Source organism: Drosophila arizonae, chromosome 5, assembly GCF_054131065.1.
Source record: "Drosophila arizonae isolate 15081-1271.41 chromosome 5, UAZ_ARI_1.0, whole genome shotgun sequence".
NCBI classification, from domain to species: domain Eukaryota; kingdom Metazoa; phylum Arthropoda; class Insecta; order Diptera; family Drosophilidae; genus Drosophila; species Drosophila arizonae.
The window spans coordinates 597,129-615,682 of record NC_142925.1 but is presented as its reverse complement, the minus strand read 5'-3'; the positions used below and the strand labels follow the sequence as shown (position 1 = coordinate 615,682).

The 18,554-nt window shown below is 43.1% G+C and overlaps 1 protein-coding gene across 20 annotated transcripts in view; it reads left to right on the top strand.

Moving 5' to 3' along the window:
* The window catches only part of Zasp52 (Z band alternatively spliced PDZ-motif protein 52), a 67,505-nt gene that overhangs the window by 17,521 nt on the left and 31,430 nt on the right, over window positions 1-18,554 (top strand). For all 20 annotated transcript variants that reach the window (XM_089471938.1, XM_089471939.1, XM_089471946.1 and 17 more), the window contains one exon: window positions 1,859-2,014. In XM_089471938.1, coding sequence (XP_089328064.1) covers window positions 1,904-2,014 — 111 coding nt within the window. In that variant the 5' untranslated portion in view covers window positions 1,859-1,903. The remainder of the gene's footprint in view (window positions 1-1,858; window positions 2,015-18,554) is intronic.

Sequence of the window (18,554 nt, the reverse complement as noted above, 5' to 3'; positions counted from 1 at the left end):
GACCATTAAAGCCCAATTCTAATGCGAGTAATTAGCCAGACAGACTCGCACACACACACAGACACACAGACAGGTGTACTTGTAGTTGATATCTGGAATCTCAGCATCGGGCACTCCAGCTGGCATTTATGCTTGCACAGTTTCACGTGTGTGTGGCGCTGCACTCGGGCGACGACGCGTCGCTCTTTTTGGCTCTTCGCATTTTATTTAATATTTTAATTAAATTATTTCAGTGCCCGCTTCTAATGGGCGCTCGACTTTCAAGGCATTTACATGCAAATGTGGCCCAACTCAAGGCTATTCCGTGTCTCTCCTTCCCGCTCACTCGCTTGCTCACTCGTTCCCTCTCGCTCTCATATATGTATGCATGCCGTGACTTGTAGATCGAGCTGTTGCCATTACCACCCGCACTTAACGTTAATTAAACTGCTGTGTGTGCTAAAATGTGTCTCTGTTTCATGTATTTCATGTGTTTCATGTGTTGTGTGTGTGTCCTTGTCCTTTGTAGACAGCCTGGCTGCCTCTCAGCCTGTCCGCCTGGCCGCCTGCCGCCTGCCGCCTGGCAGCTGCTGTCGTTTTAATAGCTTAATGTAGTTACTTCCACTTTGAGTGTCTTCCCTTTGCCTTCGCTGCATCGCAACGGAACGGAACTGAACGGACCGGGCCGGGCCGAGCCAAACCAAACCAAGCCGAGCCGAGCCATGAGGCGTCGACCGTCTTTACTAATAAAAAACACAACACTCAGCAAAATTGTTATGCAGCAAACTAAATCAACACACACATACACACACACATCTACATAGACGCACACCCCTCCTACACTGCACAAATTACAAAGCAGCCATGACGACTATAACTAGCAGGAAAAAAGCCATGTAAGCCGCACTTACACACAACTGGGTCTCCCGTTAGCATGTGCACTCGAATGCGTGCACTTTTTCCACACACACACACACAGGGGCTATAGCAGACAGAGTGAGAGAGGGGGAGAGGGTGAGAGTGAGAGTGAGTGGGTGAGCGAGGTACAGAAAGTGAGAAAAAAATGGTGATATCTAACAAGGTTCTGCTGAGCTTAGCTTATGGGGTATATTGTATATTGGTTATATATCTAAAATATAATTCAAAACGAGATATATATTAATAATTTAATAGATTACAGGGTATCTCTAAATAAAGAATATAATTGAATGTTGTTAGGTCTTAGATTAAGTATTACTAAAATGTTGCAAACCTAATTTGTTGACAGTGTATACTCCCTATTTTTCACTTGTCAGCTTTTCACAGGGTATCTGTTAGTCTGCTACCTATTAAGACTGATCTGGGGAACATATGATCAATCGGGGTATCTCTTATTAATTCTAATGAGATCTACGATCCATTAGAAGAAAAGCATTACGTTTCTTTGATATGTTAACTGTTACATGGGGAATTTAATCTTTCTATAACTCCTTTCCAGGGTATCTCTAATTCTGCCAGCTTGTTTGGGTTAGTTTGAGCCTAAAGTATGTTGGCAGTTTTGGCACTAGAGCTGCTATTTTTTCTGTTTTACATGCGAGAATGCGCTGGCAGCTGCATCTGCCGCAGAGATCAAGGCTGCCCAGCAGCAGGACTACGGATGGGAGATAGAGAGAGGGAGAGAAAGTATGGCATGTTGGGATTAGCTTGTAGTGTGTACACATGCCTGAGTAATATCTCTATTTGTGGGAGTTGCATATTTCGAGGGTTTTCCTTTTTTTTTTTTTGGAATTTTTCTTACGTTTGCATAGCTTAATTAGTCGACTACGTGATATCAAGTATACGACCTACGTTTTCACACATATTTACTCATATGCATATCTCTGTCTCTTTCTATTTGCAGCACCCTCCTTCCTTCCCGAATTCCGAATTTTAGTGCAATAGGAAAATGGCCCAGCCGCAATTGCTGCAAATCAAATTGTCACGTTTCGATGCCCAGCCCTGGGGATTTCGCCTGCAGGGCGGCGTCGACTTCGCCCAGCCACTGCTAGTGCAAAAGGTAAGTGCCACGCCTCGATTTTAACCATTAAATTGCTGAACACAAAATTCAATTACACACAGATTTTTACTTAAATCTGCAACTATTCAACAATTCGAATATTCGAGCTCGTGGGAAAAAAGTTCGCTCGGAAAATTGTGGAAAAAAATATTAGTTGGGTAGTTAATTTATTTATGCATTCAAATGCTGAAATTCGGATTTTCTTTATTTATTTGTTGGTTTTCGTTAAAAATAAATTTGTAGCAATTTGCTTTTTTTTGTTTAATAATTTTTTTTGGCGCGGGTTTTTTGCGCACGGAACGCCAAAAGTTTTTACCAAACATTTTTTCCAATGAAATTTCCTTTGCAGCCATTTTGGATATTATATATGCAGACACGCACACATAGAGGATGAGAGAGTGAGGGAGATAGATAGTGTGCGAGTGTGTGTGTGCGCAAATTGTTAAACATTTTTTAATTATTTCTAATAATTTTAACATTTCTAGCGACACTCACGCAAATTCAAGAGCTTCTATTTTTTGCACGAATATATCCATATATATGTATATATCCGCTTATGTAATATATATCTTAATCTATATTTATATACTTCATACATATTGACATACGTATACTCTCGGGGGGTCGCTGTGTGAGCCATGGCACAAAAAATGTGCGCAAAGATCTGAATATGGATAAACGAATATGAGTTATGAGCCGCGGAGATTATGTTTATGGCTTTTGCAATTGGGTCACAGATGGAACATTAAAATGGAAATTACTCCTAGAGATTTTGTAATTTAAATAATTGACAAGCATTTGCGGTCGGACTTGTGTTTTTTATGGCCATTTTATAATCTGCTTCAGATGAGGATGGCTTTAAAATAGAGAGAGAGGTAAAAAGAAGACGGAGATAAGAGAGCGGATATAGGAAAGAGTGTAAGGAGTGTAAGGTTTGAGAGTAGAGATATTCTAGAAAGACTAGAGCAAGAGGAGGAGGGAATGAAAAGACGGGAGAGAAAAGAGAGATAGGAGAGTTATAGAGAAAGGAATGAGATGACATAGAGAAGAGAGAGAGAGATAGAGAAGCGAGAAAGAGAGAGTATTCAGAGAGGAGTCACAAAAGGGAATCATAACTACATCCAAATAAAAATTCAGAATGAGAGCTAAAGGAGTGGCCGTATGTATAGTGGGACATCCGATAGTAGAGCACTTCCATTTAGAGTACTCCACTCATTTTATTATTCAAATCAAGGCTGGATTCGAGCTACTCGAAAAAGTAAAATTTTTTTTCGTTTTATAGGAATTTTGAGCTGTTTTTCAGATTTGATTAGAGTTGAGGCAATCTCACGGCAGTTGAGCTTTGAAGTTGATGTGAATGGGCTTTGATGGCATGTCAATCGAGTGACTGCAATTTGTTTGTGCACTCGTAATAGCATGCACATTCGCAATCGCAATCGCAATCGCAAACGCAATCGCACTCAGGCATATTTCCGAGTGGCACAGATGAATCACTGCATGGTTTGACACTGACCTTACAAACAAACAATAAATGAAATGGGGCAATCGGAAAATGTTGCGTTCGAGTTAAACTGTGACGAGCTCTGTTCAGTTCGATTGTGTTTATTCCGGGCTGTTCGTGAATCAGCGCTCAGATAAGGGTTCGAATCACGTTTATAAAAAGGCGTTTCCATAAACAACAGAAGCTCATGTCATGCTACTGTCAGCTTAATGTCAACATTTCACACTGATATCACTCAAATAGTTGATAAAAAGATGAAAGCTTTGAGGGGCATTTGAACTTGTGATAAACTGAATAAGTTCAATATTCTTTCTGTATATTGCATATCAGCTCCTACTACTGCTATGATATGATCAGGTTAATTGGAATTTGGGTTAATAAAGAGAAAAAACAAAATTGGCTATATTATAATTGATCTATTGCTAATATTGCCGATGATTATCTCTATCTCTTTCACATACGTTGTGTATATCCATATGAACGTTCTCTAATTGGAATTTGAATCAATGAATAAATAGAAAAAGGTGTGCAACTCGCCATGTTTTGTTCTAGTTGAATATCGTTATTGTTCTCATCTCTCTTTCTCTCTCTCTCTCTCTCTCTCTCTCTGTCTCTCTCTCAGGCTAGGCAGGCACCGCAACAAAGGCTTTTGGTAATTGTTTAAGCGTGACAACATTTGCCAATGTGTAAATATTTTATTTTATGCCAAACCGAATTTATTTCGTTGACATTTTCAAACGCCACCAAAAAGCAGCAACAGAATATTCTGTTTACTTTGGCATTACAAATGAGTTCAGCTGCTAATGGCGCAACAGTGGGTGGCAGCGAGAGGGGGAGAGGCAGAGTGAGAGCGGGGGCGTGGCATTGTTTAGAAATGCGCAATTTCTATTTAAACAGCTTGTTCACTGAGTTGATTTATGTCAATGCTATGTCTACACCTCTCTCTCTCACACACCTCTCTTTCTCTTTCTCAGTTCTGTGTCTGCAGAAAAAGTTATTTAAAAATAATTCCATTTCCATTGCTCAAGTGCAAGATATTTCTGTGCATATATCAAATGTTCTCTTTATACACTTGAAAAATAAAAAACTTTGGCTGTCAACACTTGTTTTGAACAGTGTATTTTTAGCCCATGTACATATATTAATTGCTCTTTAATTCAATTAATTGGCATAAAACCCGACTCCATTATCAATTGATGCATTAACCTACTGACAATCCATGTTCATATCAATTAGAGTGGACCAAAAACAATGTTTTACAACGACAACAACTACAACATAAACAACATCAACGAGAGAGCAGGTCGATAAATGTTGTGTAGCAAAACCCATTAGCAGTTGTTAGCTTTTATTTGGCCAATTTAGCGGCTAGACTATGTAAAACACAACGTGAAAAAAAATTGCCAAAACTTTAAAATGTAAATATTTTGTAGCCAGACTTTGATTGACTAACAGATATGCTCGAATGAAATATCATGTTGTTAGATATTCTAGTATCTATTGCTATTGCTATAGTTGTTACAGGAGAAATAAGAGAGAGAGAGACAGAGAGAGAGAGAGAGAGAGAGAGAGAGAGAGAGAGATGACGCTGGTTAGTAATCATGACATGAGACTAACTATGGCCTTGTGTATGCCCTCTAGATATAAACATTTGGCCCAGGGCAAACGTTTACCAATTTTGTTGTAATTTATGCGAAAATCACGCAGCATAAATTCCACAGAAAGGCGAAATTGTTGAGAAAATATAAAAAATATTCATGTATATTTATATGTAAAAACATTCATGATATATAAATAACATAAAAGAAGAGGCATAACATTTATGAGTTGATAAAAAATTTAAACAAATATTTTAGATATGTGTGTATACAAATTGAAAAAATACGAGTATTTATATATACATAAGTACATATTCCAATATGTCCATACAAATTGAAAACTATTTCGTGCTGCAACTGTGGGAAGGGCAAATTGACAGGCGGAGAGATTGAAGCGCAGTCCCAAAGCTGTAATCAGCGCTTTTTCCTGATTTTCCAACAATTTTGCCCATGCTCTAGCTTCTTTGTTTGTCTGTCAAGGTGTCTGAGCCGTAGCTGTGCTGTTTCCACCAATAACCCCTCTCTGTCTCTCTCACTTTTTCGCACTCTCTCTCTCTCTCACTTTGTTTTCACTGTAAGCCGTCAGCTGCATGGCCTGGCGCCTTTTGAACACTTCAAGCTCAATTGAATTTAGAATATGCCACACTTGAGGCAGCATCCAAGGCAGCTGCTCCGTTGCAAGTGCATTAAAACTTCCCCCTTTGCCGCGCTGCGTCTCGGGGCGTGGCTGTCGAGGCATTTAATGAGCGCGCGTGTTGCCAAAGTGTGCAGCATCTGCTGCTGAGGCTCAATTTGGGATTTAGTGTTACCTCAGTTACCTCAGTAATAATGCTGCACAAGACAACAAAACTGACAAACAATCTTGGCTCTCTCTCACTCTCGTTCTATCTCTCTCTGGTGGCTCATTAAGCTAAAAAATGAACTGCCCGCTGAAAGCTAGCAAACAATCATAAAAAAAAGCCACTCAGCTGCTTAAATCGGATTAATTTATGCTTTCGTCGAACCTCGAAATGAAGTCCTGTCGTAAAAGGACTCGACTCTTGCTTTTGCTTGTCTTTGTTATTTTTTCTCTCTGCTGGCCACACACAGGCGGACGGACAGAGGGCAGATAGTGTCTCTCTCACATATTGCCACGTTTATATTTCATTATCAAGTGCAGGGTCGAATGAAAAGGCGCTCAACACACACACACACACACACACACACACACACACACAAAGAGCCAAAGCTAACGAGAAAAGGAAAAAAATACAAAATAAAAGCGAAAGCCAGGCCAAGAGTCCACTTGCTGGTTGACTTCATCCGCACAAGTAATGGTCGCCAAATAAGTAATACAAAAAAGCGTCAATTCGGTTTAGTACAAATTTACAGAGAAAACGAAGCAAATGAGAGCGCTCGCATGGGGAGTGCACGACTAGCGAATGACCTGCATTTAACCGGACTCTACTTCTCAATAAATCGTGCACACATATTTTTATGTCATGCCTAACAGATACAGTTGCATTGTTATACTGTTATACTAATATAGAGATATACTGTTTTACTCTTGTACTGTTATACTGTTATATTCTTATACTATTTAATTGCCATACTGCTAGTCCCTCATATTGGTAGTGTTGTTATACTGCTACCTGTATACTGGTATACTATTATATAACATTAAATACAAACGGATAGAGCTAGAATACATCAAATCTTTGTTATCAGCTCCACTACCTGCCACATATATGTCAATAGCAATATACCCTGCTGACACATTTTGCAATAGGTATATCAAATAGGAATAGCTAAAACCAAATTTCAACGAGCTTCAGCTGAAAGGATGCTGCCTCTTCGCTATAGAAATAGCTACTCCAGCAGCTACAGCTATTAGCCAACTTAAAGTCTAGACTGTTGCTGGCCCTGGCCCTGGCCCTGACTCTGCTGCTGGTTCTACTGCTGGTTCTGGTTCTGGGTCTGGGTCTGGGTCTGGGTCTGGCCATGGCGTTGGCTACTAACAAGCTACTGTCGGCATCCAAGGCAACCGACGCGACGTGCAGTTCCTCCTCCACATGTGGCCGCCCACTGCCATCACTTCAGCGTTTTGCATTCAACTCTCTGCGTTTTGTGCATGCAAATCTGTTTTGCGTGTTTCTGTTTGTGTTTTGTCTTTTTGTTTTTCTTGTTCTCTGCCGTTTCCTCCTCTTCTCCGCATTCTTTTTTCTGTTATTTTTGCAGAAGTCTTCGTGTTTGTAGTCCCCTTTCGCAGAGCCATTAATTATTTGACTCCTGTCTGGCTGAATTTTTCGTCTGCTGTGATGTTTGTCTTTGTCTCCAAATATGGAAATCCATAATTTTCAAAACTCGCTTTGGAATGCTCTCTAAGCAGGGCAGCTGAAACGGAAGTTTGAGATGGCATATACCATTTAACATTTGCTGGTAACAGAGTGCGCTTAACATATGTTAATAGCAAATGTTGAGCGATTAACAGGAATCTCTAGGATATGTTTCTCTCCCTTGGAGCCAACTTTCTAGAGGGTATTAAGCAGCTGCTTGGCTTTTTGTTGACATTTACTTACGGTTCTTTGTGCTGTTCACGTTTCGCTGTTTTTGATTTATGAACAACCTATCTCTTCCCCAGTCTTCTCCCCTTCTGTCCCAAAAAATATTACAAAAATGATGCAATGCTTCGCTCGTAGCTTTTTGGCTTTGTGTAATTGAATCGCAGTTCAAAGCGCGACGGTAGCTCATGGCAACACACCACAAAAGCTGTGCATAATAATGAAATGATTTTCTGATTGAACTTGTCTCACTCTGCTTCTGCTTCGACTTCTTCTCAGAGTCTGTGCGAGTGTGTTTGTGTGTGCGTGCGACCACAAGCGCCACGTGCCGCAGCAATTGCAATGTCAAGACTTGCGGTTGCTCTCAATTTAGTTGGACGTTTTATTAATTGCGCAACAACAATAACAACAGCAACAACAACAGCAAACAACAAATTATGCAATTGCCATAGAACACAACACCTATTGTTCAATCAATTGCTAAACAGTAAACCACACACACACACTCACTCTCTCTCGGACAACATTTTGCTTTTAGCTGGACAATTTTCCCCTTCTATTAGGCATTTGTGCTGTGGTTTTAGAATACCCTTAATGCCCATTGAAATTGGCTTTAAGTGGGTATATTGGTTGAATTTTGGCAGTCGGACAGTGTCGCAATATGTATATTATTGATAAGAACTAGCAGCTAAATCAATGTCACTCTGTTAGTCTAGATAAAAATACATGAAAATACGAGTGCAGGCCTCAGGGGATATAAGAGTTTAAGTCCAAAAGTAAACATAAGAGGTAAAAGTATTCTAGGAATGCAATGATGTCTAGGTGTAGAAGAATCGAAGGAGAAGACTGTCTGTACGAGTATAACACCTCGACAGTATAAGAACTTAGATGAGAGCAATGTACTCCTATCTACCTACTACTACTACATAGATCGATTTTGTTTTCGAGAATCGTTAACTTTTTAACAGAGTTATCAAACTTGATTCAAAGGTAGTCAGCTCTCGCCACTATCTGGTGGGCCGCTGCCAGCTGCAACTGCGTTACTCTGCTTTGGGCCATGGCGAAGTCCAAGTGTGGCAAAGAGGCAATTGGCAGTTAGCAAACGGCAATTACCAATTGTAAGGTGGCAAAGTGGCAAGTGCCCCTAACTGACCACAAAATTGTTGCTTATGCAGCAGAGTGAATTCGCATTGATAGCAGCCCGTCCAGTCCAGTCGTCACTTTGGCTCTCAATCTCAGCTTGGCTGGCAATTGGCAAAGCGAAGGCGTTAATTGAATCAGAAGCCAGGTGATAATACGCATTCGCAGTGGCGCCCACTTCCTGTGATTCATCAGCTCCCAGCCACGTCCTCGATTGATAAAGCCGAGCCAGCAACAAGAGAAAATGAACGAAGGAAAAAAAAGGATAGCTGAGCAGGAAGTGGCTGACTTTATTGATCCCAGACTCGACTCCACTGCCCGGACAGTGATTAAGTGTCTCTGCTCTGCGTGGCATTTGATTGATTATCAATTTTTACCGGTTTGCCCAGTTGCTGCTTTAAGCTGCCTCTGCCGTTGCCGTTGCTGCTGCTGCAGTTGCCAGTTGCAATTGATTCAGCAATATTCCAACAGTTCTTCACTCCACGAGCCATTAAACGTTGCCTGGTTTCCGTTTCCGCCCACAGACTAACAGAGACAGAGACAGAGATGAGGAGAGAGAGAGGGGGAGATGGCAGAAAGAGAAGAGGCAGGTAGACAGGCGATATTCGCATCCGTTTCTGATTGGACAGACAGGCAGGCGAGCGTATTAGCGCTGAGCACAAGGCGTGTCTCGTGACACGAATCGCATCTGTGTGTGTTAATGTGATTTACGATGTTGTCTGGAGCAACAAATGAGTCGATGGTCGGAGTATGTCGGGGCACGAGCAAGCTTTCAATATGGAAAGAGAGACCCAATAAATGGAAGAAAAAGGCGCTTCGAAAAAGAATCTCTTGCAGTTACGATTGTTCGTGAATTCATATCGTGGACACGAACTCTGCCTTGTCGTGTCGTGACACGAATGCGCAACTTATCTCTTAACTTTCATTGCAAAAATTACCAGAGTATTACTTACGTGCTCACCCTTCTTTGTCTTCGTGTCGTGACACGAACATAGCTCAATGTTGCCCTAGAGCATTGCTCAATGCTCAACTCTAACTCTAGTCTCTCAAGCAGCGGAAGAAGAGCTAAGGCAAGACTTGCCCAACTCTTGTCTACACACACTCACACACACACACTCGCACAGTATTTCTAATGCACACACATACACGCATTGATATCGCTATTCAATTGCACTTCATTGCACAATTGCTGCGAGCTCTCGACGTCCAGAATTTCTTCGAGCACGTCTTATTTAGATTTATCCCAGCAGCTTCACTTGAGTTGTCCATATCAACTATCTGCCTCTCCCTCTCTCTCTTATCATCTGTCTGACTCTATCTCTTTCTGTCTATATGTTTAATATGTTATTGAATATTTTGTGGCCTTTACTAATGTCTGTATGGCGTCTACTGCAACTCCCTCGCCCATCTCACTCTCTCTTTCTCTCTATCGCCCTTTCTCTTGTGCCGCCTTTTTGTGGCCCACATGCAAAAGTCACATAAATTTTTGGTACGCTCTGTGCTGCTGCTCCTGCTGCTGCTGTTCGTGCTATGTCCTCGCCTAATCCTTGTGCTTCGCATATTTTTCTCAATTGTTCGTCTGGAAATATTCTTCCGCTTGCTCTGCTGTGGCTTTGACTCTGTCTCTGTATCTGGCGCTGGCTCTGGCTCTGCTTCTTTCCTTTCTGGAGCTTGCAGCTTGCAGCTCGCTGCTTGTCCTTGCTTGCTTTGGGTTGCATGTCAGTGCACATAAATCGCTCGCTAGCTGAAAATTCGCTTTGCTTCACTGCTTCACAAACACACACCCACACACCTACACACCAATGCACCCGTACACACACGCACACCCACACCCACACGCGCGCTGATAGCTGATAGCTGAGCCAGCTGCTGTAGCAAAATTATTTGGCGAAAAAAGAAGAACTCGAGTCAAGCTTAACTCTAGCTGCATTATGCTGTGTATGTGTGTGTGTGTACCATAAATATTTATAAGTTCTAAGCGTAAACTTGAAAAAAGAGCATGTAAAAGTCCATTGGTTGAGAGTGCTGGACTAGGAGATACCTCAGCTGTAAAATTCATTGTACTGTGTATAAACGAGTCAATATACCCGGCTGGCACATTATGAATGCGTGCAGGGTGTCATCGAAAAAGAAGCGTTTTGTAAAACGTTAAAGCGCTTAACTTGGCCAAGACTCAGCTGCCTCTCAACAGTTACCCATCTTGGCCCTCGGCGTAAACGATGAACCAACACAAGTTGCTTCTTGTCCACTCACAACTCCACATTAGTCAGCTAATGGCAGTTGCTGTTGCTGTTGTTGTTGCAGCTGTCTTTTACCTGATATATGATTCAGTTACTGATTCAATTTCTACCTGTCAGATATCTGTCCCTCTCAGTCCGCTTCTCCCTTTGTCACTCTCTGTTTTTGTTTTACATAAACGAGTTACAAATGGACACAAAGTCCATCGATGACTCAGACACGAATCAAATGCAATCGGCTAATTTCTTAGAGGCTTATGAGAAGCCACGCTGAGCCAGCGCTCTGCCAGCTCAGCTGTTCGCTTAAGCAGTTCTCACTGTATTCATGGCTCGCGCTCTTCACGAATTTTTTGCAATTGATCTCATTTGGGCGCTGATTTAATTGCTGCTTAGTGGAGGGTTTTCTCTTTCGGGCGCATGGGCGGAAATGCGGCTAACAAAGCGGAAGCGGAAATTGTGCGTTCGCTTATCGGAGTGTTTATGTGTGTATTTTGTGTGTGCGTGTGCTCAAAGGGGATTCTCGGGCAGCGCAAATTGCGTGCTACGGCGTAATCGAAATAAATTATGAGCACAACTTGCGCTGCGGTTGGAGAGGAAACGGCGAGACGGACAACGGCAGGAGAGGAAGGAGCACGCCGCTGCGGGGAGAGAAGGTGAGAAGAAAATCCGTATACGGCTAGCTCAGAGGAGCGACAAGAGGAGAGAGCCGCAGGGTAGTACAGCAGAGATGAAGAGGGTCGGAGCCATAGGAGGGAAGCTGGATGAGAATAGGGGGAGAAGCTCTGTAGATGAGGGGAGGAAGGCCGCAGTGGAGGGCGAGTCGTAGCCGTAGCTGATAACTGCGTACTCCTGCATGGTCTGCATGTGGATATCCGGCTTGAGCTACTGGCCGTGTCCGGGCTTTTAGTGCTTTAGCGTGTGCTTGACCCTGAGCCGTGGGCGAAGTCCTTATTGTGGCCGGCGAACTTCATGCGAACGGGAAACTTATAGCTACCCCTCGCTCCTCGCTCCCACATTTGCTTCTGCTGTTTGTTTATGGCCCGTGGAGCATTTAGTTCAGGCTTCCACTTTCACTTGTGCTCGAGGCAAAGCCAGAGGCAAAGGATTAAGCTGCCAAATTAGTCGGGGGAGCAATTAGCGGGCAGCGTTTCAGTTCCTATCTTCAGTGGCGTATGTTTTTTAAGCGATGATAAGAGTGCAGATAGATTGTAGCTGTAGTGAAAGCATCATTCTCACAGGCAATAGATATGTCTACCAGGTATGTATGGAACTAGATAGAGCTGTTTACGTACACAAGTACTACGAGCTTTGATGTGCTTTTAAATTGATTAACAATCAAGTTGTCTAACTATTAAATTGCTTTAACAGCCATTCGATCTTCCACTTCATATAAAGCTGACCATTCCATAGGACTCTAATAATAATATTGGCGTCAGCTAATCAATCCAACTTGGGGCTTTAAGGCGCTTTGAAAGCTCACGCCATCCACCCTCTCTGTATCAATCGACATATCCGTTTACTACGGTCAATGATACAGTTATTATTATTATTGTTGTGTGTGTGTGTGTGTGGATCTGTGTCTGTGGCGCATGTATCACACATGTATCTATAATCAACATTATATTATGATGCCCATTCATATTTTATTTTCACAATTTTTTATGGGCCAACGGGCACGTATTAGCCATAACGATATGTCATTGATTCTCAGTTAATGCAGACGAACAGTGGCACAGTCGATGCCCTAGACAGTCATTATGTCTCTCTCTCTCTCTCTCTCTCACTCTTTTTCTCCTTCTCGCTTTCTCCGACTCTGTCTGAATCCTTGTCATCGTGTTTGTCGCCTTTGGGCTTTGATATATTATGGCCTGTCGCCTTGTCTTGTTTATTTGAGTTATTTAGCTAAATGTGGTAGCAGCAGTTGCTGCTATTCCGCCTTCTCTCCTACTTGTGCTTTCTCTTCCCCTCTTCTTCTTCTTCTTCTTACACTTCAATCTGCCTTTGGGGCTTGACGCATTCTGTTTTTGTTTTTTTACGGTTATGACGCATATTTTGTTACGCTGGAAATTGAGACGTTGCTCTTGTGATTTATTGTATTGCCCTCGCTTGCATTTCAAATCGTTTCTGATATTTAGCCGAAGCGTCTTTTGGCATTGCCCTTTAAATTGTTTACAGCTGGCAGCTGGAGCAGTTCGACTTTTTATAGCCTGGATACTGCAAGGGGCGAAAAAAAGTCAATTTCGTTAATCAACACGAACGACTTAATCCAAATTGAATGAACTCGATGCCAAAAGCGGATCAGCCAGGGCTTATGCGAAGCGCCAGAAAAATTGGAAAATTTACACATTTTTCGCATTTTTGGAAAGCATTTGATGAGCCATGCGGCAGGAGGAAGGAGGGAGGAGGCAGCAGACAGGACGCGGCGGCAAGAGGCAATGCGAGCAGCCACCAAATCGGCTCAAGGCTCAGGTGGAAAAGGCCTAAAAAGGCGAAAATTGAAAAAAATCGCAACAGCAGCAGCAGCAGCAGCAGGAGTAGCAGCATGAGCAGGAGCAGCAGCTGCCAGCAACACAAAAATAAAGCCTAAGCCTTGGACGTTAGACCAAAAGGAAAAAAAAAGTGAGGAGAGAAAAGAAAACAAAAATCAAGCCAAGTCAATCGAGACCATCGAAACGAGTGTGCGTGCCTTTGGGTGTGTGTGTTTGTGAGGGTGTATGAGTGTGTGTGTGTGTGTGTGGGGCTATGTCGAGGCTCAGCCACGCTTGAGGTGATAATGTAATAAGCACTTTTTATGACCCAACAGGATTTAGACCTAAAAATTCCAGACACTGCGAAATGTTTGGCAGTCGAGCTGAGTTTGAAATGTGTGCATTTCCTTTTTTGATACCCTGGAGAATGTGTAAGCCGAGCATATTAGTTAATGTGGAACTGTGAGAATCTAGGAGTAAATAGGACTATAAGAGTAATATTGCATAAGAGATTGAGGTTTTCAGTGTCTCAAAAGCGAAAGACTGTGATGAATAGCGCCTAGCGGGGTGAATAATGCTCACATTTATCAGTAAAGGAGTGAAGGGGTATCATATCAAATAGAGATTATAGGAGTATGTAGGACAGTAGCTCCATCCAATAGCTCGCCATGTTGAAGGGTATTTCCAAGTCGTGCACTGCCCACACTCTTTTGTTATGTGTTGCTCTAGCTGGGATTTAGATTGCGCAGGCAGCAGAATTGTTTTTGGGCCAGTGAACATATTGTTTTTGGCTCGCTGCTAATTGGTGGCATTCAACAAGCCTGTCAGCATCTGCGGCATGCGGTAGTCGGCAGTCGCAGTTTTCCTTTATGAGTATGTTAAAGAGGATGCGACCTCCCACACTCTACCTGCCTGTCTCTGCAACACTCTTGCTCTACTATAGAGCACACTTATTTGATTAAGCGAAGGTAAGTTTCTCATTAAGAGAGAAACAGCGAGAAAGAGAGAGAGAGAGAGGGAGTAATGTAAAGAGTAATGGAAAATTGCCTGACCATGTCATTTGCCATTAAGGAAAACATGAAACTGGAAACTGTCCACGAAGTAAAATAAAATTGAAAAATGTCATTGATAGAGAAAAGGAGAGAAAACAAATCAGAACGGAGCACCACAATAGCCAGGACATGCACTGGGCAAAGGAAAAGACAAAGATAGAGGCGGAGTGGGAGAGGGAGAGACAACGTCAGCTGAAGGTAAAGGTAAAGTGTGCCGCTGTCGGGGTCTCTGGTTGACTGGCTGCATTGACAATCGACAAATGAGAAAAGATAATGCACAGCATTAATCTTGCTACCAGCAATTTGTCAGCGAGCCAAGAGCCAGGAGCTAGAGCTAGGGAGCACCAGAGCCACTCACACACACTCAGACGCTCACACAGAGGAGGGTCTCGAGTTTCGATTTGAAGCATGCCAAATGCAGCTCAAATATTGTGGCCAGCAAATGGAGCAGCAGCTGCACTTGACTCCTCTCTCTCTTTCTCTCTGGCTCTATTCTCCTTCACTCTCTCATGTCCTCACTCTTCTAAACGTAGCTTTCATCAATTAATTTACAATTTGCCAGCCATTCGCATTTTCACATTTCCAACTCGTCGTCGTTTTCATTGATGGTCAGCGCGTGGGCTTGGCATACATTTGGTTCTTTTCCTATTTTCATGCTCGCTCAGCGAGTGGAAAATGGGCATATTGGTTGCACGACTGTCTGCCTAAATGCATAATGCATTATGAATGCTATTGCAGGAATTAGAGACTAGAGTCTAAGTAGGGGCTAGGACTCACGTAGTGCAAAGATCCCGTGTGAGGTGCACAGCATATCGGAAGAGAATTATATATATAGTTAGGCCCTTGCTTATGACTTTTCTAATCTTAGTCGACCATTATGCAGTCAGCTATGCTCGACCGCAATTTTCGTGTTTGGTTTTTCCTTTCGATTCATTTTTTTTCTTTCTATTTCGTGCAATCCTTCTGCAGCCACATAGTAATGGCCATGTCCTTGCCGGTTGCTGTGTCCTGCCGTAAATTGCATTGCTTGCCAACTTGTTGAAAGGCTGAGCAAGAAAATCGCGCAGAGCGAGTGTGCACGGATGTGAATGTGTATTTGTGTGGGTGTGTGTGTGTGAGTGTACTTAAATGCTTTTCTGTGTTTTGCACTCAACTACAAAAACTGGGTTACTAACTGAGCAACTGGACACTGGGCAAGAGCATACTCAAGAGACAGATAAAGTGCGACAGAGAGGGGAGGTAGAGGGAGAGAAACAGAGTGGGAAACAGACAGAAGCGGAGGGGGTGAGTGCTCGATTTAATGCTTACAATTTAGACTCTTAATTAGATCCACAAATTTGGTTTGGCATACAAATTTGACGCCGGGCACTGGAATCGGAAAACGAATCGACGGCGGAGAGTGCTTACGGCGTATTCCTTTTAATTGTTTTTGCTGTTTGCTGTTTCACTTTATTTCGCTTTTGTTGCGCTCTCGCGTTGATTTATTTATTTCTATTTATTTTTAGAGCAATTGCGGTTCGCCTCAATCTAGACCACGCCCCCACGCCTTACCACCAACTCATCCTCTTCCCCTGCTGCTCTCCGTCTATTGCCGTCTGCGTGCTATGTTCTACTTTTTTTTATTCATTCTTTTTTCTATTTTCTGCTGTCCGCCGTAATGGGGACCTTAATCACGTAATGATTTTCACTGCGCGAACCGTGAAGAGCGAGACCGAGCGGTTCGTCTTGAATTCTTGGCCAACATTGTTTCTGTTTCTGTTTCTGTTTCTATTTTATTTATTCTTTATATATATACTCTACTTCGTCTTCATTTTGCTTTTCACAATTGGCACAAATCTCGCGCTCGCTGCTAATGGGCAAAATGCTGTGGCGCTAATTGAAATTGCATTTGCTTTAACTTAAATATTTAATTGAGGGAACGAGAGACGGATACTCTGAGAGTCTGTCAGGACTGCATCAAGTATTCGAGATTTAAGGAAATGTTCAAGGAGGAGAGCTTTGGGAAGAGTCATAGAAGAGCCTAGGAATAGTTCAAGAAGAGTTTTAAAAGAGATTAAGAAGAGTCCTGGAACTATCTTTTAGTAGTCTAAGAAGAGTCTTGGAAGGGTCTAGAAGCAGACTCTTCCTCTGGCTTTAAGAGATTTAAATTCAGTCTGCAAATTCTTGAAATTGTATTTTTCTTCTTCTGTTGCCTTGCAACACGTGGCAAGCAAAGCGGGCAGTCAGTTCCCTTTCCGCGCTCGGGTGTCGCCTCCTCATTGCCGTTGCTTAGCCAAGCAAATTTTATTTCGCCTCTGCAGCGCTCTTGATCTGGGGCCACTGCAGCGGCCTCTGCAGTGTCAGCGGGTTCTTTGTCTTTCATGTGTTGCCCCTGGGGAGGCGCGTCAGTCGATAACAATTGACAATGGGACACCGCCTGGGTCTCCCCAAAGACGAAATGAAGAGCGGAGCTGAGCTAAGCTGAGGCTTCAGCTGAAAAGGCTGCCGCTTGCCAATATTGCTTAGAATGTGCAACACGAAGCGTCGACAAATCCTAATTGCATTTGCCTGATTGCAGCTCCGGAGAGAGTGCAACTGCAAATGTATCTGAGGCTGTGGCTCGAAATGTATCTGTGGCTTTACTTGTAGGTAGAAGTGCATCTCTAGCTGTATTCTGCATCTGTATATGTATCTGTATCTGTATCTGTATCTGTATCTATGACTGCAAACAAGTATTTTTAGCAGAAAATGTATCTGTGTCTCAAGCTGACTTGAAAATGTGTCTGCATCCGCATTCATATGCAACAGAAGCTCAGAACGGAAAATGTGATTCTGTTGCTGATTCATTAAAGAGGCGACACACATGATGAGAGAGCGGGAGCGAGGGAGGTAGATGAAATGGCAAAGGGACCGCGGCCTATTGGCTTATGACAGCGAACATGTAAATGCCATTTACAGCTTCGTGTTGCCGCTTGGGGCTCGAGTTGGGGTTGGGGGAACAGACGAGCATTGTCTTGTCAGCGACTGATATCGGAGCGTAGGCGTAGAAGGTTTTGCTTGCTCGTCTTTGGCTCAATTGAAATTCCATTTAATGTAATTTGAGTGCCATCATTCATGTGCGTCCCTCGGTCTGCGTCTGTCTGTCACCGTCAGATAACAGGATGGACAGACCGACAGACCGACAGGCAGAGCCACGCTCGAGTTCTGAGATTGCGCTTACACCGATTTCATGGGTGTCAGAATTTTCGTTTACACGCTGCCCGTTGATTGATGGATTATTTAATGGTGCTCGGGCGCTGTGCCGGGCTCTGCTTGCCAGTTCATCTTGTTATATGCAGGCCGAGCGCACATATCGAACTAATGAAGCTGTACAATAATTTTCACAGCATCAAACAGAAAGAAGCGTGTGTGTGTGAGAGGGAGAGAGAGAGGGAGAGGGAGAGCGAGAGTGGGAGACTCGCATCTAGCGACATGCAATCGACATTTCCTGCTGTGCTGCATTTTATTTTAGCTTTAGTGCAACTCTGACCCAATTTCTAGCCCACTGACACAGTAAAAATCCCTCATATATAAACAAACAAACCGAGAAAAGCATCGGCATGGGCATTCGGCACAGACATAACTTGCGGATACAAAATGCGTTTTGCAGTTGCAGATACTTTATTGTTGCCGCTTCTCTCGTTGCTGTTGCTGCTGTTGCTGTTGCTGGGTCTCACATTTCGACACGTACAAACAGCAGACGGCGGACTGCGGACTGCGGACGTCGGACGTGCGAACGGATTTGTCTGCATCTTTTTGCCAGACCTCTAGGCACGCAAATGTAAACAACAACGCCACATGTGTCTGCCTTGCGTGTGTGTGTGTGTGCGTGTGTGCGAGTGGGTGTCTGGAAAAACTCAGCTGCGCAGGTAACGGCACTATTAGCCCATAGATTTTCCAAACATCCAAACACGCACATGTGGCCGAGCGCTAATTGCTTTAGTTCGACAAGTTCTTAAACATGTCGGGCAAATAGAGCGGAAATA